The sequence below is a fragment of the Zootoca vivipara genome, chromosome 7 (assembly GCF_963506605.1).
Source record: "Zootoca vivipara chromosome 7, rZooViv1.1, whole genome shotgun sequence".
Classification (NCBI taxonomy): Eukaryota; Metazoa; Chordata; class Lepidosauria; order Squamata; family Lacertidae; genus Zootoca; species Zootoca vivipara.
In genome coordinates, this window is record NC_083282.1 from 52,234,050 (window position 1) to 52,259,727 (window position 25,678).

At 43.5% G+C, this 25,678-nt stretch overlaps 1 protein-coding gene across 4 annotated transcripts in view; it reads left to right on the forward strand.

The window, feature by feature from the left end:
* The window catches only part of SCUBE3 (signal peptide, CUB domain and EGF like domain containing 3), a 115,069-nt gene that overhangs the window by 1,350 nt on the left and 88,041 nt on the right, over positions 1-25,678 (forward strand). For all 4 annotated transcript variants that reach the window (XM_035123442.2, XM_035123441.2, XM_035123444.2 and 1 more), the window contains exon 2: positions 24,557-24,679. In XM_035123442.2, coding sequence (XP_034979333.1) covers positions 24,557-24,679 — 123 coding nt within the window. The remainder of the gene's footprint in view (positions 1-24,556; positions 24,680-25,678) is intronic.

The window sequence follows — 25,678 nt, forward strand, 5'->3', positions numbered from 1 at the left end:
AATGAACGCAAACACACAATAGATGATAAAGGAAGTCAGACTGGAAAAGTAGAAGAGTGTGTTCTTTATAGAGGACAAAATAAAAACAATAACGAGATAACCTGGCTTCATGTAAAGCTGTATCCTTTTAGCTTAAAAAAGAATGCTTAGGCTTTCCTCTCCTCTCTGATTATCTTTGGTTCATACATTGCTTTCATACCCTTATCACAATATTTATTTATTAAGGCCTTTTGGTTTCAAATTCCATTGAAGCCCTGGCCAGATTTATGCTAAAATAGCAAAGCAAAATTCCATCCTGTAGAGACTTGACTGATACCTTCAGGGGAAGAAGGGGAGGAGAATATGATGTGGAGCTGGGTTAGATTCTTGGTTGGTTAAAAATGAGCAGGTTAAAAACAGCCACTGCCTCAGTTTCCAGTAGAAGAGATCTGAAATGACATTTCAGTGGAACAATGCTGACTTACATCAATACAACGTTACTAACATATCTAAACCAGTATCAATAACTTAATTTTTTTATACATAACCATGTATTTTTGTAATACTTTAAGTTGTCTGTTGTTGTTTCTGTTTTCTGTACACTGCTTAGATATATTTTTAATATATTAAGTAGTATAGAAATCATCATCATCATCATCACCATCAATACATTGGCTGGGGGTCCTGACTGCTTTTCTTTCTTATTTTATTTTTTTAAAAATTATTCCGTATGTATTGAGGTCATTCTGTTTCAAAATACCCAGAACAGTAGCTCATCTTGCAAGACGTGTACATTGATTATGTTGCTAGCACACTTGCTGCTGTTCATGAGAATATTTTCTTGGGGAGGAGTGAGCGATAGCCACACACAAAAAGTTTGAACTTGAGGCTCTTTGTCCTCTCCGTTCTTCTGGAAACCGTTGTGATTATGAGTCAAAGTGGCACGCTTTCCCTAAACCCTCAAAAGAAGGAGAGATCCAAGTGTGGTGCGTCCACACACTGCCTTTCCAGTGTCGCCAAACGTTGGCAGTAGAGAGCAACTGGTGGGGTTGGGAGTGAAGCTGACAGCACAATCCTATATATGTCTGCTCATATATATGTCTTGGAACCAAGCTGTTTGCATCTCTGTGGTCCAAGGCCAAAACAAGGGTGAACTCAAGCAGAGGTGCAGCAGTGCCTGGTTCCAGAGATTGCTCCATACTGCCCTGTTCCTCTGCTTAGAGATCTTCATGGTGAAACAATGCTTCTGAGCATATGTGACCTACTGGATCAGAAACTGAGGATAAACCAGATTGATGCCCATCCATGCCGCTGCAGTTTGCCAACCCTGCTTTTAGTGGGACCTGCATTTGGATATGCAACCCTCTGTGGATCTCTGTGCGCAGATCCCTTAGCTGAATGGGGTGAGATAGCACTGTGTGGATGATGGGGAGGCAGGGGGAAAAGGAAGCAACATTTCCTCCTCTTTGCCCTGTCCCTTTTTCTTCCAGTTCCACAACTTTCTGTATGTGAGATCCACCCTAAGGATTTAAAACTTAAAGAACATGATTACAGTAAAAAAAAAAAAGGAGGTAAGAAAAAAGGTGTCGGAAAAAAGTGGATTACACTTGAGCTGAATAATGTACAGTAATATCCTTAGGAAGCATGTTTATATTTTCCACCTACATTCTTGTGCAACAGCTGTGCACTGTGGCTCTTACAAAAGGTTTGCCCACTACCTTCAAGAATCAGAGAGTGGGAGCCCCAGGGCCACACCTGGCCTCATGCAGATTGCTGGCTCCATGGCTCAAAAGAGGATATGGAAGAAGCAGTGCCTCTGGCTATGAAACGTGGCAGCTCTGAAACTTTGAGGGGTGGGGTGGGGTGGGGAAGAGGCTGGACTCACCCTCCCACCATCAAATTGGCCCTCATCAATTGCTGAGCAGGCTCTTAAATTATCAATCTGCCCAGCTTCCACCTGTCTACTGCCCAATCACAGCAGTGCTGTAGGCATCACAGCTATATGTTACAGGATTTGCCTACATTTTAATAAATCAATCTAAAACAACAATGATTCTTGCATTTGTTTGGCTCACTGATTTTTTTGGAATATTAGACTGCTCCTTGCTGACATTCTTAATAACATTATGAATTTCCCACTGGTTGTTTAGTCTGAAAGAAACAGCTTTATTTCAATCATTCTCCAGCACTCCTTCAAGAGAAGCCAGGGGATACAAGAATGGTTGGATCGCTACTAAACTTGCTGGGTCAGTTTTGGAATGGTGGGCAGAATTGTATAAACCCACGTAATCTGGATTTCATAAACAGACAACAAAAGATGGTAACAAAGAATTGTAAGTGTTGAATGTCCAGCACATTCTGTTTTCATGCCATAAACTTGGAGGCAAAGTGTTCAGAAAGTGGAATTTTGTGTGGCTGTTCACAGATGTAGAAAAGCAGAAGGACTGGCTAAAAGATGAGGCAGTGCTTCAGCCCATTGGCCAGAAAAACCTGAAAAATGTTTGGGGGTGTTTTTTTCATGCTTAATGTGCAAACATTGACAATTCAAATAGGTTGCAATTGAACCCAAACTGACAAATCATGTAGACTGGCACTCGTTTGGAGTAAGTGGGTTTTATCTTACTAGGCCAGGCTTCATCTGGAAGTGAGTATAGTGATGATAACATTTCTACTAATGTTGGAGTCGATATGCTTTGGCAAACATGGATGGGGGAAATATCTCATGTTCATGGTTTCTGTTGTTTACATCAGTGAAGCCTGCCAGAGGAGTTTTGCCTTTGTGGGAGGCTCATCTATCAATTCCTCCCTGTTCCGAAAGTAGGGCCACTTGGGCAGATATTTGCCCAGCATCCTCTCTGATGACAGACTTAAAACACACCCACCAGGTTCCTGTGATGTTGTGATACCTGTCAACCCTTCTTCTGGGAATGACTAATTCAGATAGTTAGAAGTTTGCTTCTAACATCGTGGTGTTACGGTAGTGGATGGGGGTGGATGACTCACTGCATATCTGGAATACCCATTCATTACAGCTCACCACCTGATCACCATTTTGTCCCCCTTATTGGGCTAGGCTGGATCCCGTTTTTATCTTTGTGAAAATAGGCAGTGGTAAGGTACACAACTAATTTGACTCGGTGCTTATCTTCTCAAAGCATTCTGCTCCTTTAGATCTTCTTCAAATCAGGAAGTTCAGTGGCAACCTCCCTGTGTTCAGAAATAGATAGCAATGCATTGGGTTAACCCTTTGGCCCAGAGTTCAAAAAGAACATTTTCTGCTAACAATTTTTAAATGCACCTTTGTGCATGCTATTTAGCATATAAATCCTGATGCCAAAAGCAGTGAAGCTAAATGAGATTTTGGAAGATCTAGTGGGAATTAAATACGGTGAGCCAGTAACTCAAACAAATTGTTAATGCACGGTTAAAATCATTAATTTGGCTATGCTAAAATCTTTATTCCTGTGGATTGTGTTTCAATGGAATTGGAGGGACTCTGCCTCCCATTACAATTTATACCTCCCCAGAGGCAATGGTGCAGAGTATGATTATGAGAAGGATGATGTAGAGCATTGATGGGTTTGGGAGATAATGGGTTGGGTTCTTTTAAAGTCAGAATGCACCTGCAGGGCCTCAAAGAAGGGAATTTTTAAAGAATATAATTCACTTGATTGCAGATACATCATGATCTACTCCCCCCTCCCATCTCACCACCTCTTACTGTAACCTCCCCCCCCCAATCCCCTTTATCTCCTCCTCCTGCTTATTCACTCAGAAAATCATATAGGATGATGATAGTCTCCCGCACCCCTGAAATATAAAACCGTAAACATTTCAACATGAAGCAGTTCAAAGAAGAACTTTGATTGAAGACGTCTAACATGCCTGTACTTAGATTTGACAGAGGGAGGGGGTTGGGAAAGGGGCTGAAAGTCTTTTTTTGTAACACCGAAACGTTCAGACACCTTGAATCATCCTGTCCTCAGAGGCATTGCTGTCTCCAAAGTGTAAGGGTTATATTGTTTTGACTACAACCACCACCACCACCAAAAAAAAGGGGGGGGGAGGCACACTGGAGTAATCTACATAGGAAAATATTCCAGAATAATTTTAACCTTCATTTTCAAAGTTATAAGTCCCCAGAGAGGCTTAGGAGAAGCTTACGATGATGGTAAATAAAGTGTACTCTGTCTGCACAATCTTAAAACTAGCCTCAGTGTGCTGGCTTCTCTTCAGCTTACGCTGCAAACATCATGGGCTTCTTTTTCGTCCTCGAGCTCTTGCAACTTTCGCTTTATCCAACTGAGTGTTAATACTTTAAGGATAGTTTTAATTAGTTAAAAACAACACCTAGAAAAGTGCAGGTTTCTATCTTTGAGGAGGTGGGGTGGAGAGAAAGCAGCTTATTAGCTTTTATGACTAATGTGTCATCAAGTTATGTAGAAATGTAATTAATGATGCAAGATCCTAGCTGTAAATTAGCACGTTAATGGCTGTGTCCCCCCCTAATATGCAGACTATAATATGCAGCAATCACTAATCCTAATGTTTTTCCAGGATAGATCATAGCAGAGGTGCCAACTTGTGAGGGTGTTTCAGAGGGCCTGGCTTCGCACTTGTGACACTGCATGCATGCATGATGCAGAGGTGCTTGGGGAGTGCTAAACATGGCAGCAATGCAGCTTTATTGGCTGGCAGCACTTCCTCCTGGTCCTCCTGCTGCTACCACCAGCTAGGGCCTGATTCCCTTCTCCTTCCCCTCCGTGGCAGAAGGAGGAGTAGGAGAAGGAGCTGGCCACTTAAGCTCCCTCCCCGTCCCCCCCAAAAAATATTGAGGGGCCAAAAGGTTTTGGCCCCCAGGAGTTGGCACCCCTGAACCATAGAAAAACAGTTTGAGGCCTTACTTAAAACCAAACTTGACTTGCATCTTAGGGAAGACAACAGTAATTTAACAAAATATGTGAAGGTAATATAAGTTTTAGGAAGGCACTTGATTTTGCACAGCCCCAGTTATAGTAATAAGTTTGCCAGTGTTAAATCAGAGGACCACAATCTGATTGTAAAAAGCAGCAAGAGACACAGGACGCTTCCAGGCTGTCACATTTCTCAGGGGGGATTTAGTCATACATAAACAAATTCATGTTCCACGATTATAGTTGATTGTCTTGTGCCACAAACCTACTTCCTCCAAAGAGCAGACGTTTTGTGATAATGAAAACAAGGAGAAAACGCACTGGAAAATGGGAGAAAACACTTGGTCTTGATGCGATGTCATCTAACCTCTTTGCAAACAAATCGGAATGAATACACAAACAGGTTGCCTGGAAGCACTCAGGGAGTAGACAGCAAGTTTTGAACATAGAAAGCTCTGTCAGATGCCTCATTTTTAATATTTGGCCCCAGCAGACCTCAGGAGAGTTCAGAACCTGCTCCTCTCTGTTCCCATGACTTTAGGGGTGTTCAAACTGACTTTATCTGGTCCAAGAAAGTAGTGGGAGCTTCATTTAATGACTGGTTATTCAGAGGAATGCAGATGAGAGTGGAATTAGCTCACTGAGTCCTCTTAATGGTAGGAAAAAACTATACATCACATATTTTATGAACTTCAAAGACATGCCAACCGTATAATGCTGTCTCATGATTTATGTTTACAAGGTCTGCTATCTTAGTGTAATCATACAGTATAATTACTTTTCCTTGCTTAATGTGCCTAACAAGAAGCAAGGCATGTATCAACACAATGCATTATGATTCAGCCTTTCAGCAAAATGCTCCATGTATGAATGTGGACAGGACACCTTTGGGGAGAATCCTTGTATAGATCAGTTAATTATGTACTACTTTGGTTGTAGCATCTCAAATTCTGTTTTCTGAGCCTTTGTTTCACTATTCTGTAGATGGAGTTATGGTGCTCCATTGTGTGGATGATACTTATTTAGTGCACCCACCTCCTCTCCCATGAACTTGGAACCCTGCAGACTTCTCACATTGTAAGGTTTTTCCCCCTGTCTAAATCAGCAAACTGGTTTGAGCAAGCCCTCCCAACTAGAACTGTGGTTTCCAATCCTGGTTTGGAGGGCTCATCCAAACCATAGTCTGCTGGTCCAGACAAAACACCCAAGTGTGTTTTGGGTGTTTAATACATATATTACGAGGGGAGAAGATAGTGCTTGAGCCCCATGGTGCAGAGAAGTCATTTTAATCCCAGGACTTAATGGTTTTATTGGGGCGGAGGCAAAGGCTTTGGATAGCCATGTTCAGTTGTGAAATTAACATTTCTCCCACCACTACTCCATGCTTTAAAACTGCTTCAGCAGTCCTGGTGTGTTAGAGCAAAAAAACCAGGTTGCCAGCCCTGTGAAAAAGAAATAATCTGAGCATGTGCAGTTTCACATTTTGAACTCACTTAAATCAAAGCGCAGTGGTGGCTACAGGAATACGTGGGGCTGGCTTCTACTATCCTGATGCTAAACACATTTACTTTGGAATAAGCACAATATAAAGTAAAAATAATAAAATGAGTACTTGTAACTATGTACATGCCTGGTAGGTTGCCCCTTAAACTTTTTTATAGTAAGAAATGACACCCCTGAGGTCCAGCCCTAGCTGTAGCACTGCTTCAGCCCTCAGTGTCTTTGGTCAGTTGTCTGAATGCTTTCGATGTGTCAAGCATGGTTTGGAGGGTAGAGTTGCTTCGTTTGGCACTCACCACTGAACATTGCTAATAGAAAGAAGGGTACGATTAAATGACTTAGGCTACTACCATACCTAGATATATGTTTTGGCTGATGTGATTCCCTATTCCCATTTGGTAGAGGAGGGAGGGGCAAAAGGACAATCCCCAGCCAGTATGGCCAATGGTTGGAAAAAGCTGGAATGTAGTAGGATGTTGGGGACTAGCTGTTGTATATACAGATGATTCTGCAGAAAATCTGCCACAGGATGCCAAGTTCTTAGTGGATGCCCCACAAGTGCCTCCTCAAGCTCTTCCAAGCCATCTTAGGAGGGAGACGAGAGTTTCAGCATTTCTGGCACCCCTTTTCATCTTCTTCCAGACAAAGCAATGCGTTGTCTTCTGACCAGACTCCTTAAGTGCAGTACAAATTGCCTTAGCAAGCTCCTTCGTCTTCTCACTTGCTGTTCTCTGAGCCAAACAAACTGTACCACAGTGTCTGAGGTGGTTATTAGTGCGCTGGTTAAAAAAGGGGGGGGGCTACTGAGGTTATAAAGCTTTAATTTGGCCTTAACTCAAGTGGAAACTCTGCAAGGCTGCCAACAGCTACACATATACATTCACTAAATATATTTTTAAAATCCTGTTAATGTACATTATATTAAATTAAATAATAAAAGTCGCTTTTAAAACCTAAGAAGTTCTTTGGGACTGAAGAAAATAATGGATTTTTTGGTTTAATTTTCTATTTTTATTAGCTGCCCAGTTCCCATCTCTCCCCCCCCCACTTTACAATAATTGACTAGAACTTTAAACATAAAGCACAGGAATTAAATACCTGGAGGGGAAAGTAGTGTGTCCATATGCAAATTCTACTCATTTAAGAGAGTTGACAAGCATGTGAAGTGGGATAATTCTTTTTTGTCTGCCTATGTAAAGAAAATAATATATAAATCCTACCTTGGTGGGGAACAGTCGCTGATAGCATGAACTGGGGTTCCTCCAGTTTCATCATGGGTGAAGCAACTTGACCACTCCTCCAAAAACATCTCTCTTAAACTGCTAACAAGAAGGACCAAATAATTTTATTCCTCTGCAGAAGGGTTTGTTTAATAGGACCATGCATACAGTATTCTAATAATCTGTCTTTGTGTGGGGATAATGTTGTGTGTGTTTGTAATGTTGTAAATTGGCAGCATTTGGATTAGAGAAGCCAAGGGCCTGAGTCTTAATGGGAGAATATAAAAAAACTTCTGGTCATGGTAGGTATATATGCAGAGTTGCTGTGCCCCTGAAAACCAATTGCTGCGGAACAGAGGCAGTGAGCTATTATTATCCTCTTAGGGTTGCCAGACTCAATAGAGGACAGGACTTCTGTGCCTTTAATTGCACTGCTCTCTTTTGAGTCTGGAAACCTTAAAGAGAAAGCAGCAGACCCTTTGTTTAATTTCCAAGCAAAGGGTCTGCAGGTTTCTCTTTAAGGTTTCCAGACTCAAAAGAGAGCAGGGCAATTAAAGGCACAGAAGGCCTGTCCTCTATTGAGTCTGGCAACCCTATATCCTCTGTGTGTGCTCCCATGGGAACCAGGTTTGCCAGCCTGGGAGACACCATGATGGACTAGATAGGTTTTTGGTCTGACTCCTCTTCTGTTCTTAGTGGGCATTCACATGTGTGAATGCATATACCCCCTTTCTTTCTACTTCAGTAATCTGGTTTGAGAGCAAGGGTGGGGGACCTCCAGCTCCAGGACCAAATGTGGCCCGCTAGGCTGTCTGGCCCTTGGGGACTCTCCCTGGGCTGCATCCATTGCTGACTCTGTTCTGTGTTCTCCTTGAGTGCTTTTGCCCAGCTCCACCCACTTTTGCTTCTGCCCCCACCAGCGACATGCATCCCTAGAAAGTTACCTGTGAGGGATTGAAGAAGGTTGTGCTACCTGGATCTGCCTCAAGTTGGCATGCTGTGAATATGGATTGAGTGTGTCCGATCCATGGAGTATTCACACTTGCAGAAGTGGTTGTGTGATTGCTTCGGCATACAGTATTGCTGAACCTGGCGCTCTCAACCCATATTCATTTTGTGACTGCTTAGCTGGCAAAACACTTAACTGCTTTAGCTTGTGCCAAATTGTTGTTGGATCCATTCAATTAATGCACATTTTTAGCACTACCTGTACGAGCTTGAGCCCTTAGTAGCAGTAGCAGCATAGCTACTGCAGCCCAATAATTTTAGCCACACGACAACCTCCTAAAAATTTGTTGCCTCACAGAAGGGAGCAGGATCTTCGGGCAAGGGCTGTGGGTGTAGAGCGCTGGTTGAATAATAAGTTCAGAATTCTTCCCGAAGGTAAGAATGGCAGTATGATGACATGCGATAGAAAAGAAAAGTGCAGTGGTAGCCATCAAATACAAATAAAAAAACCTGTTTGTTAAAAATTCCGTGTATGAGCTTCCAGTGTGCTTTACAAGGGCATCCACAGAGCTCATATCACATGTGAGAAGGCCTGCTTCAATTGGCAACACACAGGGGCAGAACTAGGCTTTATTCCACCCAGACCAAAGACTGAGTTTGGCACCCCCAAATGCACATTTGTGCACGTACACACAGGCTAAGAACCTCAATGGCGCCCCTCTGGAGGCTTCATCCGGGGCAAAGAACCCAGCTTAAACCCTCTCCCCTGCCCTGTAGCTATGACTCTGCAGTACATAGGTAAAAATCAGATTATGGAAAGTTGCAGATTGAGCAATATACGCAACCATTGGTATAGTGGCCACTTAAACCATAGTCACAAAGATAGGACTCTCATATATAAGCTAGTCATGTGTGGTGGCGCCACATATAATTGCAGTGATTTCAATGATGTGCCAAGTCAAATTAATCTCTCTCCAGACTTGCTGTGGCCCAAATGAAATTACCGCTGCTCTTTGAGGAATCTCTTAGCATAAACAGTTTAACATGTGATTGCAGCTCGTGTGCATGGCTATAGTGTGGGGACATGGAGGGAAGGAACCTTTGAGGTCTATTTTTTTAAAAAAAATAAATCGTGGAATTTCTCCAGTTATAGAGATGGTCCATCTCACCAGGGTGCTGCTTGCACATTCCCAAGCTAACAACAACTCTGTTGTTGTGTTAAATGTCCTAAATAAAGTGTCCCCCCCTTTTTTTTTTTTAAAAAAGAGAACTTCACAGCCATACAGGTATATACCGTGTTTCCCCCTTTTTAAGGCGTAGTCATAAAATAAGCCATAGCAGCATTTCTAAGCATTTGAGAAATATAAACCGTACCCCGAAAATAAGCCATAGTGATAGGCGCTGTGCGGAAGAGATCACTGAGCTCCCCGAGTCAGCAGCAGCAACGCCGGCCGCAGCAGTGTTTGCTGAGTCCTTTCTTGCTTTTGGGACTTGGTTACTGTGCTGGCTTGGGATGGTGTGTGTGCAATTGCTGTTGCTGCTTCGTGTTTTTCAGCTGGATTCTCTGGGTTCTAAGCACTTTCCCCCGTTTGTTTGTGAAGCAGCACTCGGCTGCAGCCCCTGCCTCTCCCGACGGCTGCATGAATGCGAGGCTGGAGTTGATCGCTATCTCCTTTTCCATTTCTTTTGTCTTTGAGCACCCGGCCCCGCCCCCTCTCCCCTTCGTGGAATGAAGAACAGAGTTTTAGCAGCATTTCCTCATTATAAAAAAAAGGTCAGGAACTTTTACTTTAACCTCAAAAATGGGATATTTCCTCTCTCTAAAAACAACTCTGACCTGAACACCAATAAAACGGGGGTAGATCACCTCCAGTTTATAAATCCGCAAGTAGATCGCAGTCTCTTGGAAGTTGGGCTCTATACTTTGGCTGATTGCAAGCCTTTGCATCTTTAAAAAACAAAAACCATGCGCTTCTCAGTCTTAATTTTCCTTTAATTCATCCCCCTATACCCTCCTCCAACCATTGTCTCCTTCCATTCCTTACCCCCCTCCCTCTCTCCCCACTTCCCTCACTCCTGTGCGATCTCATTTAGTCATATACTTGCTTTTTCTGTTGTGTTGTCTATTTTATATTTAATATTATTACCCTTTATGATGTTATTTTTCCCCTTGCGATAATTATTTATTTTTTATCTTTAACTAACTTTCCTTTCCATATTTTTCCATATATAACTCAACACTTTCCCATTCCTTCTTAACTCTTTGGATAGAGTGCCCCCCCCCATTATTGTTGTTAATTTTACAATTCCTGGATTTTTTATGGAACCGAACAGCTCGGGTGCTTCAGAATGTGCCTTCTGTTGCTACAGGGCTATGGGGCTTCACTATTTGACCCCCCACCCCAGGTTGGGATTTTTAAAGTAGTTCTGTGGGTCCCAGGGCACAGAATCACCCCGATCCTTTCCTTTGTCTAAACAGACCTCTTCCCCCCTGACTTTGGAAGGCTGTGCTTCAAGGGTGATACCAGGGGTTTTTTAAGACCTGCGCCTCTTAAGGATTGTTACGGTCCATAACTTCCATTGCTTTCTACAGGGTTGGGGGTTTAAAGCACTGCCACCCCCACCCCACCCTGCAGGCGCTCGGAACTGGCAGCGCCAACAACGCGCCCAGCAATGTGCAGAAGAGAGCACCGAGCATCCTGAGCCAGTGGGTCCCAGTTGTACCAGCACTTTTTTAAAAAAAAAAAGACACCCCCTGAAAATAAGCCACTGTGTGTTTTTTTGAGGGAAAAAAGTTATAAGACGGTGTCTTAAAAAAGGGGAAACACGGTAGTCCAGGACTGCTGTGCTGTAATTTTATTTGCTTGGTGTTACACTTGTTTTCCTAGTTTTTAGACTCCTAGTTTTATTCATATTGGGATGGCTGTATGTTTAAAGTACACAGAGTTCTAGAGAGTCTCTGTCCTAAGTTTGGTTTTCCAAAGGCAGCCAAGGTTGGAAGGATCAAGTGGGAGAAAGAGCATTTCTTCCACTTAGGTAACTCATTCCACAAATGAACACTCCATTGATTTTTTTCGGGGGTGTGTGTGTCAAATGTAGTTCTAGGTTTTTGTCATCATCAAAAACCTTGCATTTTAAGTACTCAGTGACAAATGCCACTGAGAAAGTATTTTTACTGCAGTGCTTCTATTACCCAGTACACTAAGACAAAACCTAGAGCCACCGTACCTTTGACACAGTGGAGATAACTGTTGAAGTTTGGTGTTCAGTCAAGATAAGCACAAACCTTGTAGCATCCTGATGAAATAATAATAAGACATACCACAAGGACTGCCTCTGCCCATATGAACTGACCCAGACCTTGTGATCATCACCTGAGGCCGTTTGTGTGCCTCCTTTGCAAGAGGTCCAGAGGAACGGGCCTTTTCTGCAGTGGCTCCCCACTTGTGGAATACTCTCCCCAGAGAGGCTTGCCTGGTGCCTTGGTTTCATATACTTAGGCACCAGCATTCCTTTTCTCCCAGGCCTTTGGGTAATTAATTAAATAAATCTATGGCCTTTAAAACTTTTCTGGGGGGGTTGAGAGTGTTAGTGTTTTGGTTTGTGATGTATTTTTGTGGTTTTTGTGTTTGTGTTTTTGTGTAAAGCATCCCGTGATGCAGTTGTGGTATGCCAGAGAAAAGAAAGGCCCCTTTGCAAGGTGACCAGAGGACTTTCTGCCCCATTGCAATGTTGATGTAGGAGGAATGGTTCTCCTTCTCTCAGCCCAGTGCTGTGAAGGGGAGGAGAACCAGTTTCTCTGCTCTTCAGACACCAGCCTCTGAAGAACAGGGAGAGCAGTTTTCCTCTGAAGAGCAGCTAAGCTATTTGGATGTCTGAGGGTCTGGTAGTTTGCCATGGATTGCAATATCCTACTAGCTTTGCAGTTGCAAGCCTTGGAAGTTGCCAACAAATCAGAAGTGCCTGTGAAATTCAGTTGTTAACACATAAACTTTTGGGGGGAATAGATGCTCTTTCATGACTTTTATAATGTTTTCCTTGCCGTTTCCCTTAGCCAATGTCCCTAGAAGTCCCTAGAATATAGAAATATTGTCGTATTGGAAGCAGCCTCATGCTGAGTTAAACCAGAGGTTCATCTACCTCAGTATTTTTAAAGCTGAATGGCATTACAGTTTCACACATGGGACATCTCCAGCCCTATGTCAGAAAGTGAACCTGGAACCTTCTGCTGCAAAACAGATGCTCTAGTCTAGCCGTAAACTACAGCCCTTCTTGGTCAGAATGGCAGAGAGCAGTTATGCTTACTGCCCTCAATGGCCCTTCAAAAGAGAAGGAAAAGGTTACCCAAAGTTAAATATTCCAGATGGATGCAATGCCAAATTAAGGGCAGCCGATTCCAGGACTTCTGTCTTTGCTGAATTGCCCTTTGAATGTGAAGCAATTTAGATGCATCTTGGCAAGCCCCTGCGGTGAAGTCAGGCTTGCTGCTGCCCAGGGCTCTTGTACTTGCACCTAGAATCACTCAGCACCAGCAGCGATTTGCTGGGGGACAAGTTGCTATTGTCCATGCCAAGGCCTTTGCCAAAGTCTGCAGAAGCCCTAAATCTGACTTGGGCCAGAAAGTGGAGCCTGCGGCTACATGTGGGCAGCAGCAACCGCTTTGAAGCGGAAGGAAAGGGTTAGGGGGTTCTGCATATCCTGCTGTGAGCATTTAGTATTTAACTTATGAACCCTCAACCACAGCCTCACTCGTGGGTAACTGGCCTAATATCTCCAAGGGTCTGGAGCCGCTCCCATTTTGTGGCACGCTCTCTATGAACCCCTAGTCTCATTTAGGAAAATGTGGTCACAGAGTTTTCTGTATGGTCTTGTTTGGAAGGCTGGGTTTTATTCCCAAGAGTTAGAAAATATGACTCAAAGTAGAATTTACTTTCTTGAGGGCTGTTGCCGTTTTTTTCTCTCATCCATTTTATTTGCACACATTTTAAATGTGAAAAATGATGTCATTGCAGGTGTGTCGGGTATATCTCTGTGTGCATTGGTTGCATGTATATGTAGAATTGAATAGAAACAAGCTTCTTACAGAGGAAGAGAGAAGTCTTATTATCTTACTATGAGTTGCCAGTACAGTATCCCAGATTCCGAAATCTGGAAAGTATAAATGGGTCTCCTGCAAAGCAGATACAAGCACACATTGCCAAATGATGTTTAATGTAACATGTAGTTTTGGACCACAGGCTTAGATCCCAAGTAGTGTTAAATCTCTCATTCTATTAGCGCAATGATTTACCCGTGTGGAACTGAGCTCCCCGCCTCTCCCCTCCCCGCACTTCTGAATCTGTTCTGTGGTTTCCCACAACCCTTCAAAGCAGATTTGGGGAGGGTATGCATGGAGGTGGTAAAGGGTGGCAAGCCCATTGCACAAGGGTAAATCCTTGCACTAATGGAATAAGGGCTAGGACTGCTTTGTCAGAGGTCACGGCTACCTGTTCTCTCATGAATGGGGAATTTGTGCTTTGCAATACATTAGGCATAACAATGGAAAAATAATAAATGACTTGTACCATTTCCTTCAGCACCTTATGGTACTATCCTCTTTGTCTTTTTCTGACTGGGGGCTGAGTTTTCCTTAGCTACCATCTTGCTCACTCTGAAAACTTGGTTGGCTGGTAGTGGGGTGAATTAATAATACAGGCCCCATCCTTTGATGCAAAAACATTTTCAATGTGGCTCACAAAACTTGTGATATGCACATGGCTGTGCTCATACACACGTGGCTCTCGTAATTCTGTAGTGAGCACACTGCACATTCTGGGTCCTATGTTCATCTCTGTGCTAAACACAGCACTACACTGTGCCAGTCATGCAAAGAGATCTGTGTGGTAGTGTTTCTAAGTTCGTAGTTTAAGAAAGGACCCCACTCTCCCAAGCACACACCATTATTCAAATACACACAATTAGTTCTCCTTCAAATAAAAGTATATTTACATATGTCCCTGTGAGTTTCTGGTGGTCTGTATCCATGTTCTTTTGTAGTTTCATAGGAAGCTGAACCAAGTTCTATAAAACTTGGTATTGTTTCTTTGCACTTGAACTTTCTTAGCTAGTTTTTTCCATTAATATCAAGTCCCATATGTGTATAAACCACATTTCAGACAAATCAGTGTTTAGAGTTCTCCAGTGTCAATCAATTGCAAGGTGTGTTGCCATCATCAAGGTGTGTTTCGAAAGGGCAGAGGAACCAGAGACCAAATAGCAAACATGCGCTGGATTATGGAGAAAGCTAGAGAGTTCCAGAAAAACGTCTACTTCTGCTTCATTGACTATGCAAAAGCCTTTGACTGTGTCGACCACAGCAAACTATGGCAAGTTCTTAAAGAAATGGGTGTGCCTGATCACCTCATCTGTCTCCTGAGAAATCTCTATGTGGGACAAGAAGCTACAGTTAGAACTGGATATGGAACAACTGATTGGTTCAAAATTGGGAAAGGAGTACGACAAGGTTGTATATTGTCTCCCTGCTTATTTAACTTATATGCAGAATTCATCATGCGAAAGGCTGGACTAGATGAATCCCAAGCCGGAATTAAGATTGCCGGAAGAAATATCAACAACCTCAGATATGCAGATGACACAACCTTGATGGCAGAAAGCGAGGAGGAATTAAAGAACCTTTTAATGAGGGTGAAAGAGGAGAGCGCAAAATATGGTCTGAAGCTCAACATCAAAAAACCAAGATCATGGCCACTGGTCCCATCACCTCCTGGCAAATAGAAGGGGAAGAAATGGAGGCAGTGAGAGATTTTACTTTCTTGGGCTCCTTGATCACTGCAGATGGTGACAGCAGTCACGAAATTAAAAGACGCCTGCTTCTTGGGAGAAAAGCAATGACAAACCTAGACAGCATCTTAAAAAGCAGAGACATCACTTTGCCGACAAAGGTCCGTATAGTTAAAGCTATGGTTTTCCCAGTAGTGATGTATGGAAGTGAGAGCTGGACCATAAAGAAGGCTGATCGCCGAAGAATTGATGCTTTTGAATTATGGTGCTGGAGGAGACTCTTGAGAGTCCCATGGACTGCAAGAAGATCAAACCTATCCATTCTTAAGGAAATCAGCCCTGAGTGCTCCCTGGAAGGACAGATCGTGAAGCTGAGGCTCCAATACTTTGGCCACCTCATGAGAAGAGAAGAATCCTTGGAAAAGACCCTGATGTTGGGAAAGATTGAGGGCACTAGGAGAAGGGGACGACAGAGGACAAGATGGTTGGACAGTGTTCTCGAAGCTACGAACATGAGTTTGACCAAACTGCGGGAGGCAGTGCAAGACAGGAGTGCCTGGCGTGCTATGGTCCATGGGGTCACGAAGAGTCGGACACGACTAAACGACTAAACAAAACAAAGTTGCCATCATAAGGTAAGTTATGAGGTACTTCTGGGTGAGGTCCTGGGCATCTGCTGATTACTGTAAATGGAAAGAAGAACAGTTTGGGTCTGTTTGAGCTTTGGTAACTTCTGTTTCCCAAAAAACATAACCCAAAAGGCTCAGGGGCAGGACCACCAGTCTACTGCTGTGATCGGAGATCTGCATGTCTCATGGATGCCCACAAGAGGGCATTTGATTGGGACAAACCCAGGTTTAATGAAATAGGCCTGTCACATCTAACTTTAAGTCGCTGAGATTTAAGTGCAGTTTTTTCAGTTCTAACGTCAACATCCTACAACTTGTAACATTTTAGTTGTCCTTCATAAAATCATTATCCTAATGTGGTTTTTGGAATCCCCCTCCCCGCAAGTATGTTACCCGGGTGGCCAGTCTTGTTGGTGCCCCGATCTTTCCCCTTCCCTACTTGACTCCTTTAGCTTCATTCTACAAGTGACCGTGCAAAGCATGAGGCTTTGACAAGCACAACAGAGGAAGCAAACAGTGGCATAAGCCATCCATCCATCCTCATTAATAGGAGTCAAACTTGCTCTCACAGTCTGGGAGGAGCAAGAGCTCTGGATGCATGCAAATGCATCTGTTCACTCACTGTGAACACACACTGCAACTGGACCACCAGATAGCCCTGTTGAGAAAGGAGCAGAACACCTCCACAGAACACCTCCATCTGTAATCAACAGTTATTTGCATTATTTAAGGATGGGATTCTCGGTCTCCATTTTGCGCTGAGAAATCTGTTGGCACCCCACAGCCAATAGAACTACACAGCCCTTGATACCGTACTACCTCCGCAAACATCATACCACTCTACCTGGTTGTTAAAAACAACACCATCCATCCTCCTCTTGGCTAGTTGACATTAACACTAAGAAAATTAACCTTTCAGTTGCACGTTAACCCTCCCTGCTGTTGTACTTCCAACACCTCAGTGTAAGGATGAGCAAGCTCATTAAAGTCTGGCTTATCTCAGGTCTCAGAGATAGCATGCAGGGGGAGATTATGTGTGCCTTCTCAGGGGTCTTAGGATTTCAGGTTAGAACACATCAGTTTTGAGTGCTGATAATTGTACGTTTTAGCCAGTATAGTTTTACAACCTAAGTACTGATCCAGGAAATGCAATAAAGGAAACTAAAATAAATCCCTACTTCAGCATCACTTGTGAAAACAGCCTTACTTGATTTAAAGAAGCTGAGATTTTCACTCGGTGATTAGTTTTGGCTTTCATTTTATATGTGGTGAAATAAGGAAACTTGACATTGCCAAGCATGATCACCCCATGCCAGTTTAGCAATCTAGTCATGTTATCAGACCAAATTACAATAGCACAATGCTCCTTTACCACAAGACAAGGAAGTGAGGCTCTCAACAAGAAGTTGGTTTCAGCTTTCCTCTCCCTGTTGTAAATCTTTTCATGTCTCCTGTGGTTTGGGTCAGATTGTAATTCTTGATTGATGACCCAGGGATGTGGTGGTTACCCTGGGCTGTGGTTAATGTAAAATAACAAATATGAATACATTGTGTAAATGTTTATATAGCACATATGTATGTACTGCCTTGCTGATGCAAATTAAAGCTTCCTAGTAAAACATACTGGAAATATGAGAATAATAGTGGGGGAAGTGCATTATTACATGTAGGGGTTTCTCCTGCTTGATATGTGACCTTTTTCATAGCATACAGCAGTTTACAGAAGCTTTCCCCCCAGTTCTTCCTAGTGCAAAACATCAAGCCTAGACAATAGACTTGCCTTTTAACATCTAGTGAAGTTTGATCTTGCAGTGACTATTCCTGCCTGCAGGGGTGGAGGACCAATTCTAATGGTCCACCCCCAGATCACTGATGCACTCTGATGGCTCTGGATGGACTTCCCAATGTACAGAGATCCTGGCGGTGGAGAGGGTTGTGACAGAACAACTGCAGGTGTTTCCAGGTGATGCTGATTACCTAGATCCAACCCAGTCTGGGTTCTGGATTGTTTTTAGGAATGAATCCACCTCGGTTGCTCTGGTGGAGGACCTTTATTCAGAGAGAGGGTCAGGGAGAGTGAAACCTAGTAGCTTTCAATATCATGGGCCATGGTTTCCTCCTGGACCAGCATTAAGGATGGGTATCAGAATACACTGTATTGGAGTGGGTCTATTTCCCACCTGCATGGTCGAGTCCAGGAAATAGCCTTGGGGGAGTGCACTTTGGTTCCCTGGCACTTGTGCTACGTTCCACAGGGCACTATTTTTGTCCCCAATGCTCTTTAACATCTACATGGAGCCGTTGGGTGTTGCCATTAGGATTTTTGGACCATGATGTTGTTAGTATGCTGAAAACGTGGCTCCATGACGTCTGAATCTGGGAAGCCTGTATTAGCTGTATAATTGGTGCCAGATTGGGGCCTGAATGCAGTGGTGGATTGGATGAGGGCCAATAAACTGAATTTGAATTTTGGGAGGACAGAAGTGTAGAGTCTAGAGTCTTCTAGTCCAACCCCCAGCAATGTAGTAATCTCAACTAAAGCATCCATGGCAGATGACCATCCAACCTCTGCTTGAAAATCTCCAGTGAAGGAAAGTAGGTGGCCCCCAAGTCTGGATGATAGGCCAATTGCCTGTTTTGCTTTGTTCTGTTCTGGTATGCCAGCTGTAGCTATATTTGGAGCAGGATAGCCAGACTGCTTTAGTCCATGTGTTGGTAACCTTGAGACTGGATTACAGCAATGCATTGGATGTGGGGCTGCCCTTGAGCCCGGTCTGGAAACTCCAGTTAGTGTGGATTGCAGTGGCTGGACTGCTGATGAGGGCATGTGACATCTCTGCTAAAAAAAAAAAAAACCTCCATTGGCTGCTCATATGCTACTGGGCTAGGTTCAAAGTTTCTCTGTTAATATACAAAGCTCTGAACAACTTGGGTCTAAGGTACCTCAAGGACCACCTGAGCCTAGGGGCAGCACAACCCGTTTTGCTGCCTGAGGCAAAATGAGAATGTGCTGCTACACCGCTGCACTATCCAGGTAAGGGAATCTGTGGTGAAGGTGTGGCAGTGCCCACAAAGCGGTGGTGGCTTCCAGAGAGATCTCGCAATATTCTAATGAGATCTCATGAGACCTTGCCAGAAATTGGCACTGCTGCTGGCACTGCTTCTCCGCTGATGAGTTAGGCAGAGTGCCTGTGGGGGTGACACTTCTTCAACTTGTATCACCCAAGGCGGCTGCTTTGCCCCACCTCATGCTGGCCCTGCCTGAGCCCTTATATCCCAGCTTGAACAGTGAGGTCTTCTCAAGGGGCACCTTTAATTGCCCCCCCCATGATTCAGAAACTCATTTGGCTTCAATGAGAAGTCCGGCCTTTAGTATCTCTGGTCCCAAGCTGTGGAATACTCTTCCAGAAGAGAATTGGCAGGCATCTTTCCAACTGATTTTCCAGAATCTCTTGAAGACCATTTTATGCCAATGTTAATATTATTATTAGTATATATTTAGCTATACCATGGCTTTTCCCCTGACGGGACTCAAGGCAAAATTATAGATCATAACAAGTACCTCTAAAAACATAGAAAAATCAATTGTTAAAATGCAATTAAGCATTGAGAATTGAAACTATATACTTATATAAAATCTGTTTAAAAACATATCAAGAATTACAACAAAAATAGCACAGCACCAGCCACCAAGAATGCCCTCTCCTGTGTTCCCACCAAGTGTGCCTGGTGGGACTGAAAATCACTCCCCCCCCCCCAATCTCTCAACCTGGGCACATTTGCATGAGAGAATATGGTCTTTCAAAAAGCTTGGACTTAAGCCATGTAGGGCAGGGTTCCTCAAACTACGGTCCACGGGCCAGATCCGGCCCACAAGGCAATTGCGGAACCTGCCGCTGTCTAAGGCGAAAGGAAATATGGCATCCCGTGTGCGAGCGTGACCTTAAGCCTTACTGCAAGCAATATCAGCAATGTGGGAACAGTTGCGAAGCATGAAGCAGCCGAGGTGGCGGGAGAGCACAGGCCTGTTAATTATGCACCTCACCGGGCTGTGCAAAGGTGGCTCCGGGGGTCTCCGACGACCCAGCTCTGATCATGGGTATGGCGAAGGCACGGGAGCCAAAGCAAGCAGCTCACACGGTGGCAACGACCTGCCCCAGCCTAGGGCTGCACCCGCTCGTGTTCAGCTGCCTGTGGGAAGTCACTACCGCTGCCGCCCCTGCCGTAGGCAACCATCCCGCCCTGCAGGTGAGGGGGCAGGAGTTTGTGGTGGTGGCAGCCAATTCCCTCCCAGCACCAGCGAGGAGCCGAGCACTCTGACTGCTGATATGTAGGCGAGGCTGGTCCACTTTGGTGTGTGTGTGTGAGAGAGAGAGAGTGAGTGAGTGAGTGATTGAGAGAGAATCATGTTTATCTATCCATCTTTAATTTAGCTATCTGTGTGCAGTTGCCCCCACAACCTAAATCAAGTAAATCAATAAACATATTTAACTGAGGTCCTCCCCCCCCTAGCATGAAGCCTGCCCTCCCTTCCATAAATCCTGGCTATGCCCATGTAGCTATTCCTCCCTTGAACACACTATTTCTTCCTGTTCAGTCCATCCCTGATGTTTGTGATATACAATATACAATATCATATGTGCACTGTGCATAGGAATTGGTTCATATTTTTTTCAAACTATAGTCTGGCCCCCAATAGTGTCTGAGGGACAGTGAACTGGCCCCCTGTTTTAAAAGTTTGAGGACCCCTGATGTAGGGCTTTCTAGGTGAAAACCAGCACTTTGACTTGTGCCCAGAAACAGATGGATGGCCAGTGGAGCTGTTCTAGCAAGGAAGTCATATGTTCCCTATAACCAGCTCCAGTCAACAATCCAGTTGTTTAAACTTTTCTCAAGATGAGCTAGTCATTTTTTATTATAATTTTTTTATTTTGTGTTGTATTTTATGTTTATTGTGCCTGCATATTTTGTTGTACACTGCCTATTTTATATAAAGGGGAGGTCTTTAAGTAAGCTCATCAATCAAACAAACAAACAAACAAAATCCTGCCAAACAACAGAAATTCAACCTGTGAAGATTTCCTAGGCACATCTTCCCTGTGGTTCACCTGTTGATTTTCTGTTTGCTATGCAGCTTTTTAAATTTTAGGAACTCTGCCAGAGATGGTAACCCTACAGAAGTGAACAAAAGAGGCCATTATAATATTTGGGGCTGCTTTTCTTTATACAACAAGCAATGAAACCCAACCCCCACACAAGTGCTTTCTGAATAAATAGACCATGGGTTGGAACACACGCCCAAACACAAGATCAGCTGTTTGGGTAAATCTGGGCAATTGTTGCATTGGTTTTAGAATGTAAGTTGTACTGCTCTTTGAGGATTATGATGAGAAAACTTGCACGTTCTTCCCTACTTCCCTACCAGTATATTTCAGGCTGATATCTTTTCCAGCCACCAATTTTGAAATTGATCTCTCACTTCTGTTTTTCCCTCAGATTAGTTTCATCTTCTCTGAGGTTTTACAGTGGCTACTAAACCAATATTTTCAAGAGTTGAAGATGGGAGTTAGAACAAAAACTATCCGAATCAGTTTTCCTGCAACTCAATGAAACAAGCTTTATAAAACCTGAGTTTATAGATCAAAACAGAGCACCTTGTGAACTTTCTGCTCTATACATTTTGCTAAATTTGAGCAGTTTGGTAGCTAAGAATGAGCTCATATACACACACGCCAGTTTCTGAAAGCCAGATGCAACATAGCTGTTGGATAAACTGGACTTGGGAGAGGATGAGGAAGGGTTTAAGTTTGTCTTTGCATTTCCTAAGACCTGATGCCAGCTGGAGACTGGCAGACTCCTTTTAGCTGTCTTCTATTGGGTAAAATGGTTTTATTTTTGGTTAAAATACACACTGTGTAGTTTGGAATCTCATGATGCACACACATAGGTAAAGCCAGAAATAATAACTTTGGCTGGGAATACAGCCAAAGTTATTATGTCTGGCTTATGATGGCAACAGATCAGGGGGAAATGAGGAGGACAGAGGTAAATTCTTCCCCGTTCCCTTTTAGCACAGGGGGATGGACCGATGGACCTTTCACCCTCCAGATGTTGTTGGAATCCAACTTCTGTGAGCTCCCAGCCAGCATAGCCAATGGTGAAGGGTGATAGAAGTTGCAGCCCAACAACTTTTGGAGCCTCACAGGTTCCTCTCCCCTGTCCTACTGAGTCAGGTGTCTGTTTTTGTTGTTGTTGAGTAACTATTTAGGATCTGGCTTTTTCCACACACAGTCATACTTTTTGAGAAACATAAAACTGTGGTGTCCTGTCCAGATGTCCTGTTCCCTGCAGCACCAAATACGAATTGCAAGTGTAACAGTAATCACAGGTGAAACACCGCAAATAGAATTCAGACAGAACTGAGATGCATAGCTGTCAAGTTTTCCCTTTTCTCACGAGGAAGCCTATTCAGCATAAGGGAATTTCCCTTTAAAAAAGGGAGAACTTGACAGCTATGCTGAGGTGAAATCTAATGGAATATTACATGACCTAAGAAGATGCATGTTTTGAAATAGTCTTCCTTTCTTTATTTCACATATTTCTGAAGAGTTCTGAACTTGTTATTCCTCTGCAGCACCCTAATCGGGCAGGTCCAGACCTGTTTAACTTCAGCCCCAGATCATGTACCTTTTGACTATTCTCTGGGCCTTCAGACCTAAAGCGTTGAACACTCCACCGACAATGCCTGGATTACAACCAGTAGAGGAAAAGCTGTAAAGGCTGTCATTCACAGAGCTTTATTCAAGATTCAGGCATGACCCAAATCTGACCATTTACCAACTGAACCACATCCTGAGCAAAGCCAGAGCTTATAGTTGTTATTAATCATGTTATTTCCTGAAGGACCTGAGAACAAGGGGTTAGTCACTGTACTGTTGAGGCTTGGAAGGAGCCAGGTGAGCAATCTTAGTAACAATGCTCGGTAGAAGGAAGCCAAAAATTATTCACTTAGAAGAGGCCACAGTCATCTGTACTCACCACTAACTATGTCTCCTGCTGGCTTTGTAGATTCACAGAATTGTAGTGCTGAAAGAGACACAAAGGCTGTCCAGTTCAGCTCCATGCAATGAAATGGAATCCTCTATACCAGATCATTCTTCAGAGATTAGCCTCTGTGATGGAAGAATGTAATGTAAATTATAGGATTCTACAAGCAGAGCAGAAAGAGTCATAGTGAACCTTGCCAGTAGTATATGTGCCATAAGGAATACGTTTAACAAGACAAAAGCTGCATTCCTCTTGCTGAGAATCTTGCCATTGATTCCCTTATTTGAATACTATTAATTGCACATCATATTTATATTTATTACATGCAAACTGCCTGATCCTATATAAAGTTAAGTGTGTCTAAATCCATTAAACTCAATGGATTTAGATATGCCTAATTGTTGCTAATGTCAGGCTGAATCCCCCCCTTGCTATATAATAAACACAACAATTCAAAACAGTAGCCTGGTTTCTTATTAAGCTGAGATGTGCACAAGCTTTGTGCCCACTCAATTGGTGTTTGTACTGCTCCTTCCCTTTTCACATCTTGGTGTATGGTGATTAACTCAGGAAGTTTCTGTCAACCATAGATTCCCTTTACATAGGGATGGGAATCTATTGTTACCATTTTGGAACAAGGCAGCATCTTAAACCCAGCTGCAAACTATGGTTTGTAATCCTAGCATGTGCAAATCCTGGTAACCATAGTTTCCAGTTCAAGTTTAACAGGACACTATGGTTAATTCATTCAGGAAGTGTTGAATCATGCTGTAGGTGCAGGCATGGCCAAACTTGGCTCTCCAGATGTTTTGGGACTGCAACTCCCATCATCCTTAGCTAACAGGACAAGTGGTCAGGGATGATGGGAGTTGTAGTCCCAAAACATCTGGAGAGCCAAGTTTGGCCATGACTGCTGTAGGCGAAATGAAGAGGAGGTGCAAGGAGGAGTGTGTGCTTATCTCAGCTAATTAAGATGTGTTAGGTACGGAACATCTGATTTGCAGCTCTCTTGTATCAAATGCTGTGCTCTAATATAGCCTACTGTTTCATGTAATGACTGGATATTAATAGCTTATGACTGATATACTGTTAGATTGACTAATGTCATTATCTCTGTAATGTATGAATTCTGAAGCCATTCCCTTTTATTTAGTTCCGATTGTGCTCACCAGTGTTTAGCAAAGGCTAATTTTGCAGCAGCCAAGGAAACCAGAAGAGAGGCTGTCATTATTCATTTATGTGTGAGATTTTGTACCCAAACTTCACCACTAAGTCCCAGGGCAGAATTACAACAAAGGTTTGCTGCAATGGGTTTTCGCCACTGAGGAAGGTTTTGTCATAACCCTGGAAACTGACCTATTGCTCCAAAATGGGACCATCCTGGAGCACAATCCTGATGCCTGGGGAGATTCAGCTGATATGCCTGCTCTTGTGAATTCAGTTTGCAGGCTTCCGGAGATAAAGGTTCACTGGTGTGTTTAATGAAACTCAGTAACTCAGGCTTTTATGATGTCATTTCCCCCCTCTCTTTCATTTGCAGATATTGACGAATGTGTTGATGGGACTGACAACTGCCACATTGATGCCATCTGCCAGAACACTCCCAAATCTTACAAATGCATCTGCAAATCTGGCTACACCGGAGATGGGAAGCACTGCAAAGGTAGGGAGAATAGGTCAGCCCATTGAAGCAAAGATGGGGAGGAAATGCTTGCGCGCTCTTTTATGCCGTTTTATGTGGAGGGGCAAAAATCCATTATATTTCAAAGAGTTTTTTATTAGTTGTGTCTTAGCTGCAGTGAAGTTCCTTTGGTGTCTCTGAAAAATGTGAAGATCACTCTGCTACATTCACAGCCAATGTGGTCAGAATAATGGCTCTCCCAGATGGTTTTAATTTCATTTATTAAGCTAAATAAATGGATTATTCATTTTGTGTGGGGGTGAAACAGCATAGGGCTACCAGACTGCCTCTGGTTAGGCACTGATGAGGGAGAGGCTTGCTTAGCTTTAATAAGTATTCTCAGATAGTTCCAGGGCCCTAGAGAATTTGGTGAGTTCTGTTTCAGCTTTCATTATCCTCCTTACCACCACTGTCAGATGCAGTGATCTCCGCTGGTCAGCGTGGCTGAAAGAAACTTGCCCATGGCTATGGTGGACTGTGTGTACCTGTGTTCATAACAAGGGTGCTGATGTGTGGGGTTCCCTTCTACAACACAGGGACCCCACTTACGGAACATGCCCTGAAGGGTTTGTGGATCATAGAATGATAGAGCTGGAAGGGACCATGAGGGTCATCTAGTCCAACCAGCTGTAATGCAGGAATCTTTTGCCCAATGTGGGGTTCAAACCCATGACGCTGAGATCTTGTGCTCCACCAACTGAGCCATCTCAATTTATCTCAATTTATGTTTGATAGCTTCTATTGATATACAGTGGCTTGGGGAACGGCTCTGGCTCCATGGGAGAGTATCTGCTTTGCCCGCAGGAAGCCCCCAATTCAATCCCTAGCACCTTCAGGTAGGGCTGGGAAAGTCTTCCTTGTCTGACAGAAACCTGGAGAGCTGCTGTGAGTCAGTGTAGACAGTACTGAATTGGTTGGACCAGTTGTCTGATTCAGTATAAGGCAGCTTCTTGGATCCCTATAAGCCAGTGCTATGTTTCT